The sequence below is a fragment of the Geotrypetes seraphini genome, chromosome 17 (genome assembly GCF_902459505.1).
Source record: "Geotrypetes seraphini chromosome 17, aGeoSer1.1, whole genome shotgun sequence".
Classification (NCBI taxonomy): Eukaryota; Metazoa; Chordata; class Amphibia; order Gymnophiona; family Dermophiidae; genus Geotrypetes; species Geotrypetes seraphini.
Genome location: NC_047100.1, coordinates 25794766 through 25822341, shown reverse-complemented (window position 1 = coordinate 25822341; position 27576 = coordinate 25794766). Strand labels below are relative to the sequence as shown.

The window sequence follows — 27576 nt, the reverse complement described above, 5'->3', positions numbered from 1 at the left end:
TTAATTATATTTTAAAATGACAAGCATTCTTCCCTTGTTTCCTCAGTGACCCAGTAAGGCTATTCTTATGTTCTTATTCTCTACCACATGAAGTCAAAACGCACAAGAAGCATGCTGGCATGCATTTTTAGTGAAAATTTTTAGTAAAAAATCTTGATTCTTTGTGAGACTTGGAGGCCTGTGTGTATGGTGGTGGTGGAATGAGGGTAATTACATAACATAGTAACATAGTAGATGACAGCAGATAAAGACCCGAATGTTCAAGAGCTAAGCCCGCCCAAAGTTCACCCTTAACATACCTCCAACATGCCCTTTCAAACTCTGGATGCATAACGGCTAAGAAGCCTAGCAAGACATCCAAAAAGTCAGCTTTGAAAATTAGCACTTGGATGTTTTGGCAAGAAAAACATCCAAGTGCCAATTTTTGCCGTTCTTTGAATATCTTGGCGTTTTGAAAATGAGCCCCTTAGTGAGCACTAGAGAGCAACAGCAGCTCAGTTAATCTCAGCTGACTAAAAGAAGATCTGACTGTAGCATAGGCACATCATACTGAAAAGCTAGTTGCGTTTAGAAGCAACATAGATTATTATTGAAGCAGATTTCTGAAAGACATTTACAACTGACACAGTTCAGATAGAATTTCACTAAGGGCTTGTTTATAAGCACAGAGATTTGTAGTGTGTTTATATGAGGTTTTTTATATAGAGAAATTGGAATTGTGGCATTTCATCAATACAGTAGAAGAGAAATGAATTTTGATTTTTCTACTGTGCAAGGAAAATGCTCTTTGTATATTCTAGGCATGGTTCTAGCTGTAGGGTCCTTCCATTGAAGTATGTTAAGCCCTAATGCAGGCTTAGCACACAGAAAAACGGATTACTGCAGAAAACACTCAGGCATCTTGTGGTAATTTTGTAATCTGAGTGCGCTAACTAGGTACATGCTAAAAGTTGTCGTTAAAAATTTTTGAGGGGGCATGTCGGGGCAGAGAATGGTCAGTCCTGTGCTAACCAGTACAGAATGGCACGGGAACAAATTTTTCCCCATCCCACAGGAACTCATTTTCCCGTCCTGTCCCTGCGAGTTCATTTCCTGTCCTTGCCCCATTCCTACAAGCTCCGTCCTCATCTGCACAAGCCTCAAACACTTTAAAACCATAAGTGTTTGAGGATTGTGCGGTTAAGGCAGAGCTTGCAGGAATGGGGCAGGGGCAGGTACTGTAGCTTTAACCACTGCGCCACACTCTCCCCTTTACCTTCAAGAACTTGTCCAGACAGGGTCAGGACTTGATAATCAGTGACTGCATAGTGCAGCTGGGTATTATGTCTATTGCAGTTTATTGTATCATAACTGGAATTTATGAACTTAGATATTACCACTGTATAGTCATGAGTTGGAAAATTCCAAAATATACAGTGAACATTAGCAGTAAATTTGAAAGACTTAGATCATACTCCACATGCCCTGGCTTAGGAGCGAGGGTCATTCCTATCCTGTATATGCAAAACTATCCCATTTGCAGAAATTGCATTTTTTTTCCCTGTATTTTATCTTGCATGCTTTTCCAGCTGTGTTTTCTGTATTATCCTGGAGATACAGTGCATCACGTTTAGACGAACAGCAGCTGGGATCAGCCACGTGGTGTTCAACTCTCTGATGAATGGAGTGTAGCACAGCATAAGTGGCCATCATGTCATCTAACCAGCTTAATAAAAACATGCTGCAGTGTTTTCAAAACACATTTCCCAGGCAATGTGTCACACCAGGTAATATTGCCCGTGTCTCGCAGAGTCAGGTAAGTTAATGTGGCATGATTCATGGAGCCTTTTATGTTCCAGTCTAGCAATTCATCACCTGGAAAATTTGTAGAACAAAAACAGATTATGGAAACAAGTAATGAAAAATGCAAGCATTGTTGTTCGCGAGGGAGTTTTGTGTTCATATTGTACTATTTGGGGCTTTTTTTTTATGACTATAAAACCCCAAGTAACTCTAACCACCTGTAAATAAATTGGAAACTCTTTGCTGCGAGTTATACAGGGTGCCTACATACACACTCCTTGATTTTAAATGGTTATAAAACCAAAATTTATTAGAATATTCTTTCACCTTTGAGGCTACAGCGTCATCAACTCATATGGTATCTGCTGATTACATACACTCGATGTGCACCCCACATGTTACTTGGCAAACATCGATGCGATAATCGAGCTCGGACCAGACTCTCCAAAGCATATCCGGCGTGATTGTGTTTTTAACTTCAGTGATGAGTTCCTGCAGAACATCCATAGTTGCGGGTAGTGGAGGTACGTACCACCCAAAGGAAAAAGTCACAAACAGTAATGTCTGGTGATCTCGGGAGCCACTTGAGGAACATCTGGTCATTTTGTCGCGTTGCATTGTCTGAAGGTTGTAATTTCTGCACCAATTGCAGCTTATAAGGGTGAAAGTGCAAGCGATTGTGTAAGATCTTGCTAACCGTATTTTTTGGGACTTGTATTTGCTGTCATCTTATTTATAAACATATTCCAATACACTTGTGGTCAGGAAGTATATGCCGCTCTCACTGTGACAGTGGCATATACTTCCTGACCCACAAGTGTGGGTGTTTTTAATTGCATTATAATACCGATAATAGAAGACTATGTACCGTTATTGATCCTTCATTGAATATACAGACTCCTGAGGGAGGACCTAGGAATAAAGGAAATTTAACATCGATCAGTCACCTTCGTTGTTTGTTTTCTGTTTTCATGGTTTGTGAAGGTAGCATCTCCTGTTGTTTGCAACATTAAAAAAAAAGATAAATACTTGTATGTAAATAAACTCTTATAGAATACCAACTAGCAAAAAATTACGCACTGCGATTTCAGAGTGCATACTTTGCGACATATGGATGGACGGCCACATGTATGAATTACTCCATCATTACGGACATCGGTGCTGCTAACATCTATGTGTGGGCATTTACACCAGCTACGAGGCTGGTCTGAGTGATCTGGCCTTAAATTTAAGCACATTTTTCAGCAATTATGTTAGTTTTCAATAAAGAAAGGTAAGCATCTACTTTTTTTTATAAGTATTATCACTGCTTTATTAAGCACCTGTTATAAAATTTCCCCGATTGGATTAATTCAGTAAATGGCGCCTTTGTAGATTTGGGGGGGAGGGGGGAAGTGTACAAAAAGACGAAGCCACATGTGAAAATGTCATAGGGGGTAGCCACAGGCTGAAAGTTAAGCGCCAGAAGGTACCAAGATCGCATCTGCCGGTGCCTAACTTGTATTTTAATTGGTTTTAAGTGCCGCGATAATTGATCGTGCCGTTAAAACACAATTAAAAATGGTATATTAAATAAATTGGACTTGAACTTGATTAACTCTGCAGCAAGGTTGATCACGGGTACCCCCAGGAAGGCACACAACACCAGTGTTAAAACAGTTGCACTGGTTGCCAATCCAACAAAGAGTACAGTTTAAAATTTTGTCGATAGTACATCAGATATCGTACCATGCATCTCCTACTCTTCTGCAAGGAGTTCTTGAGATCTATCAACCCAGAAGGCGTTTAAGATCGGAAAATGGTATGGAATTATGTGTGGTTGGCAGGATGTGGTAACACTGTATTATCCCAGGACAAGCAGGCAGCATATTCTTGACTGATGGGTGACGGCACCGACGGAGCCCCGGTACGGACAATTTTAGAGTGATTGCACTCTAAGAACTTTAGAAAGTTCTAGCTAGGCCGCACCGCGCGTGCGCGAGTGCCTTCCCGCCCGACAGAGGCGCGCGGTCCCCAGTTTTCTTATTTCCGTGGAGCTAAGAAGACGCGTGTTTCCAACGGCTGTTGGAAATTTTTTTCTATTTCACTTGCCTTCCCGCTCGCGCGTAATTTTCTCTTCATATTTTATTTCTTTCCTTCTTTTTTACCTTTTGTGTAAAAAAAAAAAAAAAAATTCTTATTTTTCAATTTTTTTGTCGAATCTGACCCGGCGGGGCCTGTTGGCACCATCGAAGCCTCGGGCTTCGATTTTGCTACAGCAGTATTTCCCTTCATGCCCCCGTCACCGGGTTTCAAAAAGTGTCAGCGGTGTGCACGCCCTATCTCCCTTTCCGACCCACACAAGTGGTGCCTCCAGTGTCTGGGTCCGGACCATAGGGCTGAATCCTGCACCCGCTGTAGTTCTTTACAAAAAAGAACTTTAAAAAATAGACAAATTCAGCAGCGGATCCTTTTTGGTACCGCTATGGAAGTTGCACCGGTATCGACGTCGACGACTTCCTCCAAATCGACTCCGACTACCTCGGCACCGCCAGATCCATCGTCGGTGTCGACTCCTGTAGGTAAGCCGGCTAAGAAGCCTTCCCCTACTGTTCTAGGCCAGCCAGTCGAGCATGCAGTGAGCCAAGTCCTGCAGACTGAGCGCCGGCCCCGTAAACGCTCCGCTCCCATTGAAGTCTCGGCCTCTTCATCGGCATCGACTTCACCCGAGCGTCGAGCGGCACCGAAGGTACCGAGCAAGAAAAAACCGGTACCGGTGCCATCGGGACCAACGTTGGATGAGCGCATTGCCTCTATCCTCCAGGTCCAGCTTACGCAGCAACTCCAACAGTTGCTCCCGGCTCTATTGTCTCCGAACCTTCCAGTGTCGGTACCGACTGAGCCTTCGGTGCCGTCTGTCGAACAGCCTCTGTTATTGGCATCGACTGTTTCGGCACCACAAAAATCTTTGTCCATGCCTGTTCTGTCAGCAGAACCAAAACGGCGTGCTACTCCTACGGGGTCGGAACCGGTACTGTTCTCTGAACCCCGTACCGTACTACATTCCCCTGGTACCGTCTCCACTCGGTCTGGTAAATCGGTACGCAAGACTAAACATACTGATACATCGACTCCACTTTCCCAGGGCCGTTTACAATCGGTACGGGACCCTGACTTGTGGGACGATTCGGATGATCCCCTCGGTACCGAGGAGGATTACACATCTGATGAGGAGGAACCATCGGTGCAGGATACTACTGCTAAGCCAGAGCACTCCTCCTTCACAAAATTTTTAAAGGAGATGTCAGACACCCTGTCTATTCCTTTAGAGTCTGACTCTAAAAAATCCAAGGCATTTTTGGATGCCTTGGATTTTGACCAACCTCCTAAAGAGTTTTTAAAGTTACCCCTCCATGACATCTTGAGGGAAACTTTTTATAAGAATCTTGAAACTCCTTTGACAATCCCAGGAGCCCCAAGAAAACTAGAATCTCTATATAAAGTGATTCCAATCCCTGGATTTGACAAACCCCAACTTCCCCATGAATCCCTGTTGGTAGAGTCAACCCTAAAGAAGACTGCAGGAGCCAGTATGTATGCCTCTGTCCCTCCTGGTAGGGAAGGAAAGGCCATGGACAAATTTGGAAAGCGTCTTTACCAAAATGCCATGCTGGCCAACCGTTCAAGTAATTACGCTTTCCACTTCTCGTTTTACCTGAAGCACCTCATTCAACAGGTGACCTCTTTTCAAAAGTATATTCTGGACCGTAAACTTCCTGCTTTTCAGCAATGTACCTCTAGTCTTCTGCAACTCAGGAAGTTTATGGTCCGTTCTATTTATGATACTTTTGAACTGACATCTCGAGCTACTGCTATCTCTGTAGCAATGAGAAGGTTGGCATGGCTACGGGCCTCAGAACTGGACGTAAACCATCGGGACCGGCTTGCCAATGCTCCTTGCCTAGGGGATGAGCTGTTTGGGGAGTCCATGGATACCACCACACAAAAGCTCTCCGCCCATGAAACTAGGTGGGACACCTTGTTGAAAAACAAGAAGAAACCTCCTCCTCCTCGTCCATTCAGGAAACAACCTTCATATCAAAGGAGGTTTTCTGCTCGACCGGCTCAGCCTCATCCTCCTCAACCTCGCAGACAGCGTCAGCAGCTACAACAGGCTCGTCAACAACAGCAGCCTGCTGTCAAACCGGCTACTCAACCTAAGTCGACGCAGCCCTTTTGACTCCTTTCTCCAGGACATTGCCAGTCTTCCTCCCTCGTGTCCTCTACCTCAGCCCATAGGAGGTCGACTACAAGTTTTTCTATCTCGATGGGAAGCAATCACCTCCGACCAGTGGGTACTTGCTAACATCGCCCACGGCTACTCTCTAAACTTTCAGACTCCTCCACCATTAAGTCTGCCAAAAGAGTCTGCTTCCAACAAGGCTCAGTCCCTCCTCCTCGCTCAGGAGGTTCAATCCCTCCTTCTTCTCAATGCCATCGAACCAGTTCCTCTGGACCAGCAAGGCCTGGGATTTTACTCCCGGTACTTTCTTGTACCCAAAAAGACCGGAGACCAATATTAGATCTCAGAGATCTCAACAAATGTCTGGTCAAGGAGAAGTTCAAGATGTTATCTCTTGCCACCCTATACCCTCTTCTCTCTCAGGAAGACTGGCTATGTTCCCTCGATCTCAAGGAGGCGTATACTCACATTCCAATTCATCTGATGTCCAGACAATATCTTCGCTTTCTTGTCAACCAACATCATTACCAATACAAGGTGCTACCCTTCGGCCTAGCCTCCTCGCCCAGGGTATTCACCAAATGTCTGATTGTGGTCGCAGCTTATCTCCGCTCCCACAACTTTCAAGTCTTCCCTTACCTGGACGACTGGCTCATCAAGGCTCCTTCTCCTCAGTCCGTTCACAAAGCCACGGATCAGACCATTTACTTCCTTCGACTGTTGGGGTTCGAAATCAATCTACCCAAGTCGCACCTCATTCCAACTCAGCGACTTTCAATTCATTGGAGCCATTCTGGATACTGTTCAGATGAGGGCTTTTCTTCCTCCAAACCGCCTTCACACCATCCTTCATCTCTGTCAGCAGGTGTTCCAGCAACCTTCCATCTCTGCGAATCACATGATGGTGCTCTTGGGACACATGGCCTCCACAGTACATGTCACTCCCTTCGCACGTCTCCACCTGCGTACTCCTCAATGGACCCTAGCGACTCAGTGGTCACAAGCGACGGATCCTTGTTCACAACACATATCTGTGACCTCGTCTCTTCGACAGTCGCTTCTTTGGTGGTTGAAATCATCAAATCTATCCAGAGGTCTACTGTTCCATCTACCTCCTCATCAACTGGTCATCACCACGGATTCCTCCCCCTATGCATGGGGAGCTCACTTGAACGAGTTCCAAACTCAGGGATTTTGGACCACTCAGGAAAAGAAACACCACATCAATTTCCTGGAACTCAGAGCGATGTTTTACGCCCTCAAAGCTTTCCAACATCTCCTGTTTCCTCAGGTTCTTCTCATTTGCACAGACAACCAAGTTGCAATGTACTACATCAACAAACAGGGAGGGACGGGATCCCATCCCTTATGTCAGGAAGCTCTAAGGATTTGGACCTGGGCGACTGCTCGTCACTTATTCCTGAAGGCAGTCTACATCCAAGGGGAACAGAATTGCTTAGCAGACAATCTCAGCAGAATTCTTCAACCTCACGAATGGACTCTCGACCCCTCGACTCTCCAGTCCATTTTCTCCCAATGGGGCACACCTCAAGTGGATCTTTTTGCAGCTCCCCACAATCATCAACTGCCCCTGTTTTGCTCCAGACTTTACTCTCCTCACCGTCTGGAACCCGATGCATTTCTCCTGGATTGGACCAATCTCTTCCTTTATGCATTCCCTCCTCTTCCGCTCATGCTGCGCACCTTATTCAAGCTCAAGAGGGAACTAGCCACCATGATTCTCATCGCTCCACGGTGGCCCAGACAGCATTGGTTTTCCCTTCTACTTCAACTCAGTTCCAGGGAACCCATACCTCTTCCTCTGTTTCCTTCACTGCTTACACAGCATCAGCAAACACTGCTTCATCCCAACTTACAGTCTCTGCACCTGACAGCTTGGTATCTCTCGGGCTGACTTCGGCTCACGCTCTCCTTTCTCAGCCTGTCCGTTCTATTATTGATGCCTCCAGGAAACCGTCTACTCTTCAATGTTACCAACAAAAGTGGTCTCGGTTTTCTTCCTGGTGCCTGTTACATCACCATAATCCCATGTCTACAGCAGTGGGACTGGTGTTGGACTATCTGTTGTCCTTATCTGACTCTGGTCTTAAATCCTCTTCGATAAGGGTCCACCTTAGTGCTATTGCAGCTTTCCATGAGCCGATTCAAGGAAAACCCCTCTCAGCTCATCCCTTAGTTTCAAGGTTCATGAAGGGCCTTTTCAATGTGAAGCCACCTCTTAAGGCCCCTCCTGTTGTATGGGATCTTAATGTGGTTCTTTCTGCGTTAATGAAGCCTCCTTTCGAGCCTTTGGCCACAGCGCATTTTAAATTTCTAACTTGGAAAGTGGTCTTTCTTATAGCTCTCACTTCTGCCAGGAGGGTCAGTGAGCTCCATGCACTGGTGGCTGATCCACCTTTCACTGTTTTTCACCATGATAAGGTCGTTCTCCGTACACATCCAAAATTCCTTCCTAAGGTTGTGTCTGAGTTTCATCTTAACCAATCCATCGTTCTACCTGTTTTTTTCCCAAAGCCTCATTCTAATCCAGGTGAACAGGCTTTGCATACCTTGGATTGTAAACGTGCTCTGGCTTACTATCTTGATCGCACCAAACCTCACAGATCATCTCCTCAACTGTTTTTGTCCTTTGATCCTAACAAGTTGGGTCATCCTGTATCTAAACGCACCCTGTCCAATTGGCTTGCCGCTTGCGTTTCCTTCTGTTATGCTCAGTCGGGCCTGACACTGGAAGGTTCTGTCACAGGCCACAAGATTAGAGCTATGGCAGCGTCTGTAGCTTTCCTCCGTTCCACTCCTATTGAGGAAATCTGCAAGGCTGCTACTTGGTCCTCAGTTCATACTTTTACATCTCACTATTGTCTGGATGCATTCTCCAGACGGGATGGACACTTCAGCCAATCTGTTTTACAAAATTTGTTTTCCTAATGGCCAACCTTCCCTCCATCCCTCTTTTTGTTAGCTTGGAGGTCACCCATCAGTCAAGAATATGCTGCCTGCTTGTCCTGGGATAAAGCACAGTTACTTACCGTAACAGGTGTTATCCAGGGACAGCAGGCAGATATTCTTGCGTCCCACCCGCCTCCCCGGGTTGGCTTCTTAGCTGGCTTATCCTAACTGGGGACCGCGCGCCTCTGTCGGGCGGGAAGGCACTCGCGCACGCGCGGTGCGGCCTAGCTAGAACTTTCTAAAGTTCTTAGAGTGCAATCACTCTAAAATTGTCCGTACCGGGGCTCCGTCGGTGCCGTCACCCATCAGTCAAGAATATCTGCCTGCTGTCCCTGGATAACACCTGTTACGGTAAGTAACTGTGCTTTGTCAGTAGGGGGTGTAAAGCTTCGAAATGCCTTGCCAGGGGTTCTGCACTTATGCACAGTTGGGTTGGGTTTCAAGAAAATGTTGAAAACGCATTTGATTGTAAATGCTTTCGTATGATGAGATATTGTGTGATGTAATTGCCTTTTTAATAGCTTTTCTGGACTTTATAGCAAAGGTTCTTTAATGTATTGAGCATGTATGTATTGTCTATTATTTATGATTGTTATTATGTAAACCGTATAGGATTTATACGGTATATAAATTTTTAGATAAATAAATACTTCTGCATTTCTTTGTATTCAGATATTTGGATTTGGAGAATCTTAATCGATTCCCTCTCTCACCTTGCGCACTCTCTCTTTTCACACACTTTATCCATGCATGCAAAATCATTTTACAGGTGAATCGTTTACAAGTCCCTCCCTATATATCTTTGCCTTAAATATTGATATTGGCTTTGCATTCTGATGAGAGCAAGGTCTTGCCTTAAATGAACTTTAGAAAAGAATTTAGACAAGAAAAACATGAGAAACTCAATGATTTTCCTTGTTCTAACTTAGAAAAGATTTTGTTGGCTTTAATGTTAACCAAGTTAGAGAAAACAGCAGCACGCATGAACTTGGTGGAAAAAAATCTAATTCTTTAATATGTTTGTGAAGAACAAGAATTCAGATTCATTCATTGGATACATTACAACGATCCATCCTTTACTGTGCTATGGACCAAACACATATTATAAACATTACAGTACCGAATATGGCAAGAGGCAGTCATATTTTTATCACCTTTTCAAGAAATATAGGTTTACTGTATGTGTATGTATATATATATATATATATATATATATATATATATATATATATATATATATATACAGTACCATACATATATATACCAAATAAAATTAGAACCAATGGCATAGCGAGGGTGAGAGGCACCCTCGCCCCTGCCCCCCTGCTCCTTCCCCGATCCCCCCTGCCATTCCCCCTTTCTATCCCTTATACCTCTAGTTGAAATTGTTGCTCGTGGCAGTCAACTACGTGCTCCTCATGACCCCGTCGGCTCTCCCGCTGATGTCACTTCCCTATATGCAACACCCAGAAGTGACATCAGTGGGAGAGCCTGTGGGGTTGCGAGGAGCACGTGGTTGACCGCTGCGAGCAACAACTTCAACTAGAGGTACGGGGGAAGGGAAGGGGGTGCATGCCTGGTGAGGGGTGGAGTAGGAAGAGGCAAAGGACGGAGAGGAGGAAGGGTGCTGGCACCTCTACAAACATGGCGCCCGGGGCGGATTGTCCCGCTCGCCTCCCCCTTACTATGCCATTGATTATAACCCCCCAGTGCATTTTATATACCCTCTATCCCACTTAGACGTAAGTGCATTCCTTTGTGCTTTCCTGTGTTCTAACATTTCCTAATTTGTTTCAACAAGGCAACTATATACCTGAAAACCCTTACTGGGAAGATACTACAAGCTGTAGAGTTATTGCTTAGTATTACAAGCTTCCACATCCCTCCACTGCACAACCCCTCGAAAAACTGCATTACATAACGTCCCATTCATTGCTTGATTTTGGCAAAATGAGAATGTTTGGCACATCATTCTCTTTTCAACTAAGTTATACAAACACCTCTGTCTAAAGCTAGCTATGAAAGATTTGCAAATTATCTCACTACAAACAGAAAAGCCTAAAGAGAATGCTATGAGTTTGTCAGTGTCCAGTATTGTAAGTAATGGCTCCTCTGATGGTTTTAGATGAGTTTGAGATTGTGTTGCCCCCTTGGGTCAGTTGGTATATAGACATGATCCTGGGGTTAAACACCCAAGCACTGGAGTATCAATTGATGCAAGGGAGAGCAGAAAGATGAATCTTATAGGATGGATTTTCAAGGCAACTTAGATAAAATTTGAAAATCGAGTCACATTGAGTGGTCAAATATTATTTTACTGGCTATATTTAACCACTGCAAGTATGGGCATTGTTGAAGGTAGAATTAAGCTAGGGGATGTAAGTTAGCTTTCTAATATTGGCCAAGCCCAGAGCAGCTATTTCATCCTTAAATCTAGCTGCCTAGACTTAGTTCACCTAGTAACCCTAACCCTAATTTTAGACATAACATAGGTTGCAGATTAGCTCAGCTTAAGATAGCCAATTGAAACATAACTGGCTATTTTACCCTTTCTGCTTCATGTTGAAAATCAGACCCTATGCTTATTCCTTCCCGCCAGCCTAACAGTTACCATCAGGGTTGGCCTCAGAACAAGAACCACCATTCATCAAATTCTCTAGTCCATGATAGCCAAAAATAGATTTGATTTTCAGGGCATACATAACGAATGGTCATCTGATATATCTGCATATATTTGGTCTGCCAGCTGGTTAATTTGCATATTCCAGTTACTGTGGAAGCCAGGCCTGTTTATGGCCCTTGTGGACTACAGTGGATTAACTTGATCGTGCATCTTTCCAGATGCCATCACCAGATGTGAAACCAAGAGACAAAAATGCTAGAATGCACTAAATATTAGGAACAAGACTTCTGTAGTAGCTTCAATCCTACATTAAGATCAGAATGAATTACAAATTTAAAAACCCCTGAACTTCAAGATCAATCATGGGTAATTTCTATATACTTATCATGTGATTATGTAATTTCAAGATATTAAACACATTTAGGCACATTTGCTGAGCTCTTTTACTAAGCGTTCATAGTTGTATGTCACCTGGATTTTCTGAATGACAATACCACCAGCTTTCAGAAACATAAGTTGCTGAAGAACGTAAAATGTTGTCAAAACTACACTACATTTAGGCAGGCAAGAACCATGGACAGTTGTTTTAGGAAATGCCAGGTCTTAGATGTTCCAATAAATGAAAAGAAACACGTATAAATTCCATGACAAGAAATAGGAAGAGAACAAACTATACCGGCAGGAAAGAACATTAAACAATAAGGCAATATCAACATCCCTGAAAGTGGCATGCAAGACTCAGCAACAAAGTTTTTATCGCTTCCTTTCCACTGGACTAATTTAAAAGACATAAGCAATACGTCGCGAAGCTGAAAAGTTACCAGAGATTTTGGACCATAACCAGAGGGTTGCTAAAAACACAAATGGCTGACTGAAGTCAGCCAGGGGTGTAGTACTAGAACAGGGACTCTCAACTCAATCCTCAGAAAGGTTTTCAGGTAACTACACTGAATACGCATAGGATAAATTTACACGTACTCCCTCCATTGGATGCAGATCTCTGTCATGAATTTTCATTGAAGTTATTCTGAAAATCTGACTGGCTGGGGGCAGTGGCATAGTAAGGGGGGAGGGTCTGCTCTGGGCACCGTCATGGTGTCGGCTCTTGTACCCCTCCCCTCACCACATGCATGCCCCCCTTCTCCCGTACTTCTACTTGTTCACCACCTGCAAGCAACAACTTCAACGTGCGCCTCGCGACTGCATCGGCTCCCACTGACATCACTTTCGGGTTCCGCACGTAGGAAGTGACGTCAGAGGGCGAGCTGATGCGGTTGCAAGGAGCACATCGAAGTTGTTGCTCACGTGGTGAACAACTAGAGATACGGGGGAAGGGAAGGCGTGGGAGAGGGGCAATGAGGGTGGGGGAGGGGTGCCACCACTCTGTGCACTTCTCACCCTCGCTACGCCACTGGCTGGTGGTGTGTTCCAAAGACTGGGTTTAAAAACCTCTAGAGCAGGAGTGTCCAACCTGCAGCCCCGTGAAGTATTTTGTGCAGCCCAGGTCGAGGGCAATTCAGTGTTTTCCTCTGCTGCCCCAGGTGTTTACCGTCTTGCCGGCTCCCTCCTCTGTCTTGCTGCAGCATTTGCGCGGCCCCAGAAACATTTTTTTCGGCCAGTGCAGCCCAGGGAAGCCAAAAGGTTGGACACCCCTGCTCTAGAGTAACATCTCTTATAATATTTTTCTATTTTCTTCTTTTTCATTTACTTTTGAATGGACAGACAATTCCAAACTGTCTCATCGGAAACACAACAGAAATCTACTGAGCAGTCTTGCCAGTAGGTCTCCCACAACAGCTGTGGCGGTCCTCTTCTAGCCCCCAAGTCTCAACTCTGCTGTTCTTTCTGGCTTCCAGAGCAATAAGCAGAACCAAAACCAGCACCGCTGAAAATGTTCTTTGTAAATTATTCTTTCTAATCTTTGACGTCGAGAGTAAAGGTAACTGTTACTTTACAATCGGCTGCTCTTCCCCATTTACTGCAAAAGAGTAAAGCTAAGATATTTGATATTCTTACGAGTCTGGCGACACAACGTATTCTGTCAGAATGGAAAGACGGTGCCGGCTTTGCCGTTTCGTGCATGGTAGGCAGGGGTTTGCTTTACACATAAATAGAGGTAACTGCTATTAAGCGCTTTTGGGTTCTGCCCTTTAAGAGGGTTTGGGTTCTTTTGGATAATTTTTGTTCGGTGCCTGCTGTATAATTTTAGCTTTGGCTTCCTAACTTCTTAAACGTTGCTGTAATTTTTATGGGTTTAAAAAAGGTCTGGATAATTTCCTAAAAGAGAAGTCCATAGGCCATTATTGAGATGACTTATTCCTAGGATAAGCAGCATAGAATTTGTTTTATTCCTTGGGATCTAGCTAGGTACTTGGGACCTGGGTTGGCCATTGTAGGAAAACAGGATACTAGGGCTTGATGGACCTTAAGTCTGTCCCAGTATGGCAGCTCTTATGTTCTTATGTGAGTCAAGTATAGAAAAATCACTGATAAGTTTGGCTCTTAGGCATTGGTGGAATGAGGCATTCTGAAATCAAAATAGGAGCTCTGGAATGTTGCAACTGTTTGGGTTTCTGCCAGGTACTTGGGACCTGGATTGGCTGGGCTTGATAGACCTTTGGTCTGTCCCACTATGGCAATTCTTATGTTCTTATGTAATAAAGATATTTAAATATAAGAGTAAAAGAATGAACGGCAAACATTTTTAATAGTGATGTTTTCCATTACTGTCTATGTTTATACTTGCAGAGAGGCGAGTCCCCTGTTATACATTATTGGGGGTAATTTAATAAAAGCAGGCGTTAACATTTATGCCCCAGTTAAATGTCTACTAACATATCCATGAATATGTGTGCACATGCACGCAGGCATGACAGAGAGTACCTTTGTGCTATTCTGTGATCGTGTATATTTTATCGATGTGTGTGTTGATGGGAGGCCTCTAGGGGGAGCATAGGCAGGTCGAACAATTGCATGCATAACTTACAGAATACTATAAGTTAGCCGTGTATCACCAGCACTTTCCTTTATAGATTATACCCTCTATTTGGGCACCCAAATCTGGGTCCGCTCCCGAGATGTGCATGTAACTTAATTGGTTAGCAAGCGGTTAACCATCAATAACTGGACACTAACAACCGATTACTGGTGTTAATGGGCACAAATTAGGATCTGGCTGTGTGCTATCCCATTAACGCTGGGCACCTAAATCCCATAGCTTGCAACCTAAAAAGAGGCCTGGGTCAGGGGAGGTCCAAGATAACAGTTAGGAAACTGGTTTGCAATGATCTCCACAATGGCGCACAGGAGAGAGGATCAGAAGAGAAATCTCTTTAAACAGGCTTTATTTGCCACCACCAGTTCAAACAGAGGGTCTGACATGGCTCTACAGGGACAGTTGGCAACCGAGTGGTGTTAGATTTGAACATAAAAGGCAGCTTCACCAGCTTGATTAAAACCGTGTTCTTCCACCGAGTGGCAGCAAAGCACCACAGATCCTTCTACTTAATTAGCTAAAGAGCTGTTAACCAACTACGGCTCACAACCAATTACGGAAGTTAACTGGCACGGTTTAGGATCTGCTTACGCATCTTGGACACCAGGATTCAGCAGGCGTAAGTCCGGTGCCCAGAGCTGGGTATAGGAATCAGCACCAGTACTTTGCGTCAATCTTTTCCATTGTCCATTTACAAAATTTCCCCCACCAACCCCCTCCCTGTTCCTACTTTCCTTTATAGCAGGGCTGCACAGCCTATAGCCCGCCATTGAATTTTGTGTGACTCATGAGACCAAGGGAAGTATACGTAGAAAACGTCATTGACCAGAATCTGGCAATTTTAAATACTGCATTTCGCAAATAGTCACTCTAGAAGTTTGTTTCCATCGTTTTTACTTAACCTTTTATTTATCATAGAACGTCTACAGAACGCTGTGCATTTCCAGTTCCTTAACATGACGCAATGTTGCAGTTTGCCTTGACTGCACCGCAAATAAGATGCTATATTAAAATTAAATAATAAACAATAATACTGACATTTGTGTGGCCTTCTGTGTATAAAGGTTGCCCACCCCTAATTTACAGAATACTAGGTATACACACACACACACATATATATATATATATATATATATACAGTATATGTATGTACAGTATATGGTTAGCTTCAGCCACAGAACTGGAGTAAATGGTTGTGCATAGATTCCAGAGATATTCACATAACTTAGAATATTCTGTAACTAATGCATGTAAGTGTGAGCCTCACCCAAACGGATGCACATCCACAAACTATGCACAATTGAAGATACGAACATACAGTAGTTACAGAATAGCCCATAGCTGGTTTTACCCATGTATTTGGCGACCTCATCCTAGAATCGCTCCTATCTTACTTGCCATCTCTTCCCTATAACCGTTCCTAGTTGACCTTAATTCGAACCCCTGAACCGCATGATCCCAGGGGTGTCTGATGAAGGCTGGTGCAGCCTGCACTCATACTGTATTGGTAAGTTTAGAAAGTATTTCAAGTGTGGCCTAAACGAAACTGGAAACTCTCATTTTTCCGTGTTCGGCACCGTACCACACTCATATTTACTGTAAATACCATGCAATGTTCTCCTATGTCATACTTCAGTCAGTGCTTGCCTAGAGAAGTCTACAACTGTAATTTAAGGCACTTCATTCTGAATGATACATGCTTTCCTGCCACGAGTCACTAAAAGGCTCCTATTGCAAAATCCATTTTGCAATCTGTCCCTGTAAAACACATCTGCTTGATATAATTTTACAAATAAAACTACTGTTATTGCATAGGTCTACACCTGAATGGATAATACGCGGAAACTACATTTACAACAATGTTGTAAGTTAAAATTTAAGAATATTGTTATCAAGTAACAGTTATCTGCATACACAATCTGTACATTTTTTTTTTTTTTTAATCAATCACAACTGCTGAAACAATTTAACAAGTATCCTGGGCATCTTTAAGTTATTGTGTTGTTAAATTTTAAAGCATATTGATCTTGCCTTTCTGTACCACTAAAAAATAAATATATAATAGTTCTATAAAGGCTCATTTTTTTGTCTATTTTTATATTGTACCGTTAAATGAGTTTTAAAAATGTTTTCAGGCGAGATTGTAAAACAGAAAGTCACTCTTCGCTTAAGTCCCTGCTCTCTCACAAGGCAAGATTCCCTGCAAAAATCTTTCAAGCAGGTCTTAACAAGTGACATACCTCCACTCAGTCTGAAAAAGAATTTAAAACTGCAGTCAGGTTTAAGATGCACTCATCAACACAATACAAAAAAAAAAAATAAAAGTAGCTCAACTGGAAATCTTACTGAAAAAATTCCATGCAAATAAAAAAATGAACTGTACAAGACAATTTTTAAAACTAAAAAGGTAAAAGTCAATTATAAATATACAACACAATTTGCCCAGTTTGAAGAGTCAACTCATTTTCTCACTGAAATATATTTAAGAAATCTTAGTGCTATTCAGGACTTTGCTACAAAATACATTTCCGTTAAAATTTCTATCACCTTTACAAAAAAAAAAAAAAAAAGAGCCCTTTGGCTAAACCTCGAACCAGGGTGTATGCATTTATATATAAAAAGACAGAAAAAAAAACCTTTTGCTTTTCACAGCAAAATGAGAGTGAAAACAAGATTCGAAAGAAAAACCTCCCTGTATATTGCAGAGTTATTGCATTATAAATTCTCCTAGAGTTGTATTACTTTAATACTTTGCCATATGAAATCTGAACCATTTCGACAGATACTGCATCTTTAAGGCAGCACTTTAAAATTAACACATTTCCATATAGATATTTCTTTTTGTTTTGGTTTCTTTACATTCATTTCCAAGTAGTTAATTTACACTAACTGGTTTGTGGTTCTACTGCTTTGAGCTCTTTAAGTATATTGAACAATCCTTGCTTGGAGAGCAATACTTTGGAGGCAAGGAGAAATTTCAAATGGAAGACATACATTTCACATAATAAAAAGTATGTCTGTGCTGGGCCAATGATGAAAGAGATTCAATTTTAAAGCAAGAGAACCCCCCCAAAAAAATGCTTGAATCTACTGATGAAAAAGGAAGTACTTTATGAAGGGATCACACTCTTTGTTATTTGCTAACAGACGTGCTCAGCCTCTTCCATGCTCACACTACTTCTTCGGCTACTTGCTTTCGAAGCGCCGGGGGACACCGAAGAAAGCAGCGGGTCGGTCACTCCGGGAGACAGAGTATCATCCATCAGAATGTCTTCTAGTTTGGGTCTTACTTCTCTGGGGATGCTGTAGACCCCAGTGGTTTCAGTTACGTCCTGCAGATTATTGCTAAAACTGATGGTGCCATCCGTGAGATCGAGGGTGGTGGTGCACGACAGGTCCGGGGGGTGCTGTAAGTTGTCCCGATTGCAGCTGTCTAAAACCGGCTCCTGCTTGATGACCCGGTTCATCAGGTCTGGAGAGCAAAGACCCATGGACGGGACAAGGGAGAGTCCGTGTGCCCGAGCCTGCATCTCAAGTTCCTGTAAAACAAACAATCAGAATAAGAGAATAGCGTGAATTTGCACTATTTAAATGATTACAACCTGTTGCTCTAAAAACAGCCTCACAATCGCGTATCACCTGACAGCCGTTTCAAGGTGGCGGCGTCTTGCCTTCGCTTTGAGTTTAGCGTCGGTTCCTGAAGAAGGGACGCTTGAAGTTCCTGAAACCACGCCTGGTTGAACCACTGATGGAGTCTATTGTTTAACGGAGTAACTTCTATTACCAGAGCGCTAAACGGACTAACTGGCAAAATAAGCTAAGTGCCTTTTTTGGGGGGCTTTTAATTTTTTTGGAGGAGGCTGTGATTGCTCCCATTTACCACACTGTTTTAAACTTTTTTTTCATTAATTGCTCCATAAATTTATTAAAAAAGTGTTTTTGTTGGTTTTTGGGGGTTTTTTTTTTTTGGTACTATTCACTTATACGTCATTGAAGCATACAATAGTACCCTATGATCAAGTCTCAAGTTTATTTAAAATATTTGATATGATCGCAATATCCAAATCCAATGTGATTTACAAAAATTAAAAGTGGAAAAAATAAAAAATCCAACAAACAATTATGATGTAAAAATGCAATTGAGAGGGGGGCTAAAAAAAAAAAAAAAAAGTGTGCGGTAGTTAAGTTGCTCTCTGATTTTGCCTTTGTTAAGCGGTTGAGTTGCAACTTTGTTGCTTTCTCTAGTAGCTTATCTTCCCACACTGAGGGTACGTATCTCAAATTATTATTACTTTTATTTTTTATCTTGAACTTGTGGGGCAATTTTTGGTACAGTGGAGGTGTGCCAGATGCTTGCAGGTGGGGAGTGATATTTTCCGGAGCTTAGGTGGATGCATCTCAATGAGGTGAGATGTTTGCTTCCACCATGCAAACCTAACAGACACCTAAAAGTGAAACTTATAGCAAATGACGTCCATATACCTTCCACACACACATCTGGTACAATAAGCTGAAACACACTAGTCTCTAGATCCAAAGAATACACCACCACTTTCTCTAAGCTTTTACACACACATAACACCTATCATCTGTGTTTTTGAAACTTTTTATTTTTATGCATCAACACCTGGCCCTAGTCTAAATTGCTAAAAGGCATTATTTATAGGACTATATTTCACACATAAACACCTATCTCTCAGCCAACCTGTATTCTCAGCAGCAAATGCCGGTTGGCATGTTCCAGTTTCTTCTGCCGGTTCTCGAGCTCTTTCGCGCGCTGCTGTTCCCTCTGCAGTTTCCGGATGTAATCCACGGAGGCTTTCAAAATGGTTCCCTTGTTCCACCGCATGTCCCTGAAAATCATTGATAGCCCATTCCCCACAAAAATGTTTTTTTAAACTTTGTCTTGGTTGAATGAATGCAAAGCTCTGTTCAAAGTGCAAATTCATCCAGAATCAAGATTTTTATCGTACAAGTGGTTCAAATATTCGATCAATATATAAAACACGATTTACAAATAACTGTGATAATTTATTTTATAGCAGCATATATGTTCTCAACAATTTAACTTGTTACTTGATCTGTTGTTAATTTGTTTGTACCACTTACGAAATCAATAAAGATATTTGAAAAATAAAATTAAAAGGTACAAATGGAATCTCTACAAGCAGATAAACCAGTAATTTTATAAAGTTATTTCTGCATGTGATGATATGTGATTTGAACTGAAAGTGGGACCACTTTATATGCATTTATTTGAATGACGTTTGTGATTCCTGCATCTCTTCCCATTGTTTCTTATAGGGTTACCAGACGTCCAGATTTACTCGGACGGCTTTTCAAATCCTGGCACTCTGTCCAGATTTTGAAAAGCTTCCACCTCGGGACCGTGTCGGGAGGGCACACATGTGCAGATGCCCTCCTGACGCAGCCTCAAGGACAAGAACAGGTTGAGGGGGGCTGAATGGAGTGGGGCTGGGTTGAATTGGGTGGGCCTATGGGTCTGGATTTTACAGGAGTGAAATCCGGTAACTCTAATCAAACGTAAAAGCACGTGTGATGGCACGAACACACATGCCTTAATTGTAGGCACCGCTGGGGCACTGTCTGAGCAGAATTCACAAGTATGCACACTGATTATGAAATACTCCGATTTATGTGCATCCTTGCAAAACTTATGTGCAAACACTTATACCTGCTTTTCAGTGAATTTACATGCTGTGCCTGGCTTTAAGGCACAATTTCTGACACCAGGCGCCTACGTGTCTTTTTTTTAAATAGCTCCCAAGTAGACACCCTTTTATAAAATGACCCTTAAAAGACCAAATCAACATTTTAAGTGTCGATAAGAGCATTTTCGGTGCTTTTACGCTTGAGGGGGCATAATGCACGAGAAAAAAATATCAGGGCAGCTTCTGCCTCCCAAGTATTCCAGGTGAAACAAATTTTACACCTTACTTACGGATCATTTGATTTAGGTATCAGAGTGCCTAATTCTTTAATACGATCATTGATGTTAAACCTCCTTCTTCGTTCAACTGCAACAGATCAAGATAAAGTATTAACTTTAAAAATTACTGATCGTTTCAAGATAATAAAAAAAAGATAGGTAGGAAGAGTTTGTTCTTTTCAAACATAATAATAATAAAGCTTTTTATTGCAACGGTCCCCCAATTATGGAATCATCTACCACAGGATGGTTAGATTAGAAATAACTACCAAGGCATTCAAGACCTACTTTAAGGAGTCATTTGGAATGGACATGTCCTTATCAGATATTTCCCATATCTATTGATGAAACTCAATTCAGCCACGTGATTCTTGGGGAGTGTGATGGATAGTGGACATTTAGGTCAGTATAGAAACTTGGGGCTCCTTTTACTAAGCGTTTTTAGCGCACGCAGAATTTTCGCATGCGCTGAACCGGTGCTATGTGGCTAGAACTAACGGCAGCTCAATGCTGGCGTTAGCGTCTAGCGCATGTGGCAATTTAGCGCGCACTAAAACCACTAGCGCAGCTTGGTAAAAGGAGCCCTTATTCTTCCCATTGCCCCAGGTACGTTAGATAGATTGCGAACCCACCAGGACAGATGGTGAAAAATGCTCGAGTACTTGAATAAACTCAAGTAAACCATTCTGAGCTCCCTTGGGAGAATGGTATAGAAAATTGAATGAATAAACATTAGCTTCAGGTTACTATTATTATTCTTGCTCAAGAGTTGGGGTCACTAACATGTGGCCAGATGTACCCAAGCACCATCTTTAAGTGGCCAAAGTTTTTTAAAAAAATAGCAAGAATGTATCCCCTTTCCCTCCGTATCAGCAAAGATCCCCCCAGACACTTCCAAAGACAATTTAAATAGCTTTAGTCCAAGCACCCTCTACCCCCAGGCCCCTAATCAATGACCTCTATCCCCCATGAAGATCACTACAATCCTTAAGCCTATCTTTACCAACCCTGGAGATCTAGAGGAACAGGGTAGACTCCCAAATCACTCCTGTCCCACGCATGAAAATCTGATATTCACTCTACCAAGATACAAAATTTCCTTCAAACTAACTTTGTTTCTATTTTAACTAAAGGTTTCACATTAATTAATATTAAAAAAAAAACTGCAAAGGGAAAATTACAGTTGTTAAGATTTCACATTCAATAAAACATATGCTGTGGCTACATTAAAATATAGCATTAATATTCAATGTTACTTTAACACCAATACTTTGTTTGATGCTAACTTTTATGGTATGTGAAATGACTGGCATGTTTCCGATAAAAACGTCTAATTAATTTACACAGAACAGTGAGAACACAGAGACAAATATATATGATGTACATCATGGGTATCTCCATAGTGATGCGGCAACGTACTTAAATTGTGATTGTCCTTCTTTTGTCTTTCTTTAGCCAATGCTCTCACTTCCAATTCTAAAAGTAAAATAAATATTTAATAAGAAAAAGTTAAACATCTGTGAGGGTGAAACAGTAAAGTAACTTGAATTAATTTTGCCTCACGATTATACTTTATAATTGCCATTTCGATAAGAGGTTTTTTCTCTAACTGGTTATTAACAATCATGGCCAACCTTGATTTCTCCCTTGGATTCTGGAATCTCTGTAGGCTTTGATACCTTTTTAAAAGGACAAAATCAACGGGCAAAAAAAAAAAGAAAGAAAGACAAAAAGTTTTGTCACTTATGCGCTTTTGACACCCATCTGATTTGCAAGGTCTCCAAAGCTCCAAGTACTCCACTATCTTTCTATATTGGTGCTTTGAAAGGTATCACAACTTATAAAGGCCCCTGTTTTTCCCACAACCAACAACCCTTCCTTAATTTTGCAGTTGCACAAATCTGCTACTGAACAAACATTAAGGGCCATATTTTTAAAACAACGTCCTAAGTTAGGTGGAGATAGGCACTAAACCACAGCCTAACTTAATTGTTTTAGTTGGCTTTAATCAGCGCAGTAATTGACTGCATCATTTAAAACCAATTAAAAACTCATTTTTTAAAAAGTAGGCACTGGGATCCATCTACAGTGTAGACGCCATTATGTCTACAGCAGGATGTCTAATGGTGGGCGTGGTTAGGGCAGAGCGGGACTTAGATGTAGTTAGATGCGATTTACTAAAGAACTTAGACGCCTGCAATGAAGACCAGTAAAACCAGTTTTTTCTTAGGCATCGGCCATGATTCTACTAATAGTGCCTAAGCGTGATTAATACGCGGCCAGCGGCCATCTTTTGTAGATGCTACTGATAGAGGTGCCCTTTACAGAAGCTGGCCCTAAGAGGCTGAACTATGAGAAGGAAAAAGTTAGAAATAAAGGTTGCAACATGCAAAAAAATGTATACAACTTGTGTTCACCGAGCAAACACTGTAGTTAATTTAAGCCCTTCAACAGATTCCTAAAAGCTACAGAAATGATGAAAAAGGAGGACAAAGTTACAAGGCAAGACCTGCATATTAAAAGAATCAATTAATAAATTAGGCTCAGTGAAGAAAGAGAAAGAACTCAGAAAGTTTCCTAAAACTACAAGAGATTTCTATCCATGCCGATATTTCAATTTAAATCATCATAACAATGGCTTAGTGGGGTTTAATTAGGTTTGGATAATTTCCTAAAAGAGAAGTCCATAGGCCATTATTGAGATGTCTTGGGTAAATCCACTGCTTATTCCTAGGATAAGCAGCATCAAATCCGTTTTACTACTTGGGATCTAGCTAGGTACTTGGGACCTGGGTTGGCTACTGTTGGAAACAGGATACTGGGCTTAATGGACCTTCGGTCTGCCCCAGTATGGAAATTCTTATGTTGTTATGGGGCAGATATCCAGTGGGCAATGGTGAGCATTTTTTAGCCACCATCAGCATCAGCACTGGTATTGAATATCTGTGTTTATGTGATTGGCTTTCTTCAAGTTTCAAGTTTATTGATTTTTGATATCCCGATCATAAAACAAATATCTGACCGGTTAACAATTTAAAAAAAAACAAGAAATTAATAAGGAGAAAAGTTAGAACTAGTTGATAGTGTATTGGAAAAATTAATAAAAAACACATAAGACATATACTGACAAACGTGACTGTGAGGAAAGTTGGGAAGGAGGGAAAAAGTTACATAATATTTGAGGAAATGAGATAGAGGGAAGGGATAGAACATGAAGGATAAGGGTGCATGGTATAAATGATATGCGCAGAAATAAAAAGATATTTTTTTGAAAAGGATGAGTAGGTAAGTGGATATAAAAGATTAGGATTTATTGAAGGCATCCTTGAATAGGAAAGTTTTAAGATTAGTTTTAAATTTAGGTAAATTAATTTCGTCTCGAAGAGATTGAGGGAGAGAATTCCATAGTGTAGGGGCTGTTATAGCAAAATTTGTTTTCCTAGTATAGTAAGATTCTTTTATGGAGGGAATGAAAAGGAGTTTTTGGTCAGCAGATCGTAAGGTACGGGGAGAACTTTGGGGTATAAGTAATTTGTCCAGAAATAAAGGAAGATGTGAAAGTTTGATTTTAAAAGAAAGCAGTAAAATTTTATAAGTTATACGGTATGTAACCGGGAGCCAATGAGCTTCCTTAAGGAGCGGAGTAACGTGCTCGAATTTTCCCGTCTGGTAAATGAGTTTAATTGCGGTATTTTGTACTATCTGTAAACGGCGGATTTCTTTTTGGGGTTAAGTGCAATATCCAGTACTTGACCACTAAGCAACACTGCATAAAGATAGCCTTGTGTTTTATGCAGTCTGATGTGGTCACTTAACTTAGCTGGTTAAGTGCTGTCAGCATTTAACTGCATAACTGCCAACTTCAACCCAGTGATTTAACTGGATAGGAACCATTTCCGACAGGTAAAATCACTGACCCTAATGGTGATCTATTTCAAACAAGAAGAGGAGGAGGAGAAAGGAAGGTACGGTAAATAATTCAGCTAGAACAAAATTTGGCATTCTGAAAAAAACAGCCTGAACAGAAATATTTTTACACTGTGAAAAAAAAATTCCAAGAACGAAATTGGAGGAGTGAAAGAACATAAGAACATAAGTAATGCCTCTGCTGGGTCAGACCAGAGGTCCATCATGCCCAGCAATCCGCTCACGCAGCGGCCCATCAGATCCAGGACCTGTATAGTAATCCTCTACCTATATCTTTCTATCCCCTTTTCCTTCAGGAAATCATCCAATCTCTTCTTGAACCCCCAAACCGTACTCTATCCTATCACGCCCTCTGGAAGCGCATTCCAGGTAGAAAGAGAAGTGTGATGGGAGAGGGAAGGGAGGAAAGGCAGAGGTTGGACAGCATGCTGAGCGAGCCTGGGAGAAGGTTGAATTCAAGGGATGCACTATGGAAGGATGGAGGGGTCACGAGATTATTATTATATTAGAGTTTGGTACGCTATCATTCTCCCTCCAACTCGTATTAGCAATAAGAATACAGATAAATATTTGTCTCTGGAGTTTATCACCCTCCCATCAGCACTCCCACCCCCTATGACCAAAAGGAGAATATCGAGTGAGATTTGGCATAATCACCCACCCTTGCAACCAACCCATGAAGCGCCCTTGTTATCTGCATCCTCTCCATCCTTTCAGGGTTTGGGAAAGAGGCTAAAGGCTTATCTTAAAATCAAAGATTCAATTTTGAGGAAAATCTGTTTTCTTACACCATTCATTATTCTTGAGCTTATACATATACACTTTTATTACCTGTACTGCGCCATGAGTGACTTGCATCAGAATGGCGCACTAAAAATAAAAACAATTATTAATGATCACGATTGCCAAGTTGTTCGATATCGTAAAAATCTCAAATATCAACCACAAGTGGCATTATATTTTGATTCACACTTAAAAATGTTTTCTCTTAGGACTTGGCACTCTGCACCATCAACCAACCCCAAGTCCCGTTTTCAGCAATCTCATCCTTACACCTGCAAAATAGTTAGTGCAGAAAGAATCCAATTGTCACCACCTGGGATAAAACACAAATATCAGTGTATCTGGCTCCTGCAATAGCCTGGTGGTTAGAGCAGCGGAATAAGAACCAGGGAAGCTAGCACTCAAACCCCGTCTCTTTCAATGATACTCCTTGTGACCTTGGGCACATAAGGTCACCTTCCACTTGGGCAGGGAAATCACTTGTGTACATCATTCTAAGCCACCTAGAATCTGAAAGCTAACCTATAATCTGGAAAATATAAATAATTTTAATCTAAGGGCCCAATAGTCTGCGGCAGTCAGCGATTTTAAAGACACTGACTGCCAAGGGCAGACTTTGACCTGGATAGTCAATGCTGAGTCTGAGCCCCAGCACTGAATATCAGGATCCTGCCTGGCCGATATTCAGATTGCTATCTGGATAATTCCATAGATTAAGTTAGGACAGCCACTTATCCTGTTGGAGCACTGAAATTCAAAAGTACACAAAAAAGTTACATCTAGATCAGTGGTCTCAAATTCGCGGCCCACCAGATACTATTTTGAGGCTCTCGGTATGTTACCATTGTTCTGGAAGGTTGCCTGCCTCACTGTTGTAACCTCATGCAAGCGCTTTCCTGCATCTGTATGTGATTGTGAGGTGGAGTGGAGAGGACAATCGCGTACGGAGTGGAGAGGACAATCGTGTACAGACACAGGAAAGTGTTCCAGAACGTACGGTAACCATTGGAGGCAGTGCAGCTTGTGCGTGTGTACGTAATCTTGTGAACTCTCGCGAAATTTGGCACTTCTCCAGAGTTACAGTGCACAAATCCCAATTGGTGCCAACACCAATTATTGGTAAGCATCCAATTATTGCTTGTTTGCTAATTAAGTTGCATGTGCCGAATTCTGTGGATACCATATACAGAATCTGTGGGATAATGAGATGCAACCTGTAAGGTTCTTCAGAGGCTCTATCTGGAACATCCCAGTCAGCAGCAGTTAATCTGGAAAACTGCTTTTGAATATAGACCTGTATGATTTTTAAGCTTTAAAAAAATTGGCAATCAGTATTCAGCTTAGCTAAGCAGGCTGGAAGCCAATATTCAGTGGCATTTAGCCAGACCGTGCTGCCGCATATTGGCTTGATCTCAGCGGCATTCTCCGATTAGTAACGGGGCACTCTGGGGTTGGAGCCAAGGAAGACCTGGGTTTACGTGGGCACTGGCAGTATTCAGAGCTGGTGCCTGCATAGCTAACCAAACAAGTTGGACCACACGGAGGCAGTCCAATTGGTTATCTAAGCAAGTACGGCACTGAATGATCAGCCACACCCCTCCTGGGTGCCACCAAGGAACTAGATATTCTGTATTGGTGTTCTCTTAGGCTTCCACAGCTGGCATCCCGATTGTTGTAGTTGTCCAGGTCTCGCCACATCTGGGTAGTAGGTTCTACCTATCCAGACGTGACGAGACCCAAACAATTGCAACAATCATGATGCCAACCATGGAAGCCTAAGAGAATACTAGTACTACTGTCAGAATAAGACTTAGCATTGACTATCCAGGTCTAATTAACTGGTTAAAGAAACGTTAACCACTGGCGGCTGAATGCCGACCCAATAATTTCTATACAGAGGAAAAACAATACCTTCATAGGTGCTACATAGAACATTTAAAAGTAACCATTCAATCTTACATGTTACTGTGATAGAAAGGTAGACCCAAGATTCTTTCAGGATTTAGCATCATTAAACAAGGCTATAGATGAAAACAGTTTTTCAAGGTCTGTATTTACCTGGGAGTTCCCTCTTTATGTTAGGAAGATTCGCAGGACAAGAATTGCTGATATTAAGACTGGGAGGAGGCAAACCTTGATTACTATAGATGTCAATCAAATTACCAGACACAGGTAACTGGAGGGAACAGAAAAGAATTCTTTAAAAAGGATAAAAAATCGGAACTTGTTTAAACTTTATTTAGTATGGAAATAAAGATTGATAATCCAACAACATTCTGCCAATATCTTTACACTGGAATAACTTTCGTTGAGAACAGTGGGAA

The 27576-nt window shown here is 41.9% G+C and overlaps 2 protein-coding genes across 9 annotated transcripts in view; one reads left to right on the top strand and one right to left on the bottom strand.

The window, feature by feature from the left end:
- The window catches only part of FRMD4B (FERM domain containing 4B), a 451582-nt gene that overhangs the window by 9384 nt on the left and 414622 nt on the right, over positions 1–27576 (top strand). The window lies entirely within an intron of this gene.
- MITF (melanocyte inducing transcription factor) overlaps positions 1–27576 on the bottom strand; it is a 177695-nt gene that overhangs the window by 1492 nt on the left and 148627 nt on the right. For 4 of the 5 annotated variants that reach the window (XM_033926699.1, XM_033926700.1, XM_033926701.1 and 1 more), the window contains exons 6-11: positions 27311–27428; positions 25301–25339; positions 21962–22018; positions 20555–20630; positions 19298–19445; positions 14148–18131 (exon numbers count right to left, since the gene is read on the bottom strand). In XM_033926699.1, the coding sequence (XP_033782590.1) occupies positions 17733–18131; positions 19298–19445; positions 20555–20630; positions 21962–22018; positions 25301–25339; positions 27311–27428 (837 nt within the window). In that variant the 3' untranslated portion in view covers positions 14148–17732. Of the gene's footprint in view, positions 1–14147; positions 18132–19297; positions 19446–20554; positions 20631–21961; positions 22019–25300; positions 25340–27310; positions 27429–27576 lie in introns of those variants that run through there. The other variant, XM_033926703.1, reaches the window with a different exon arrangement.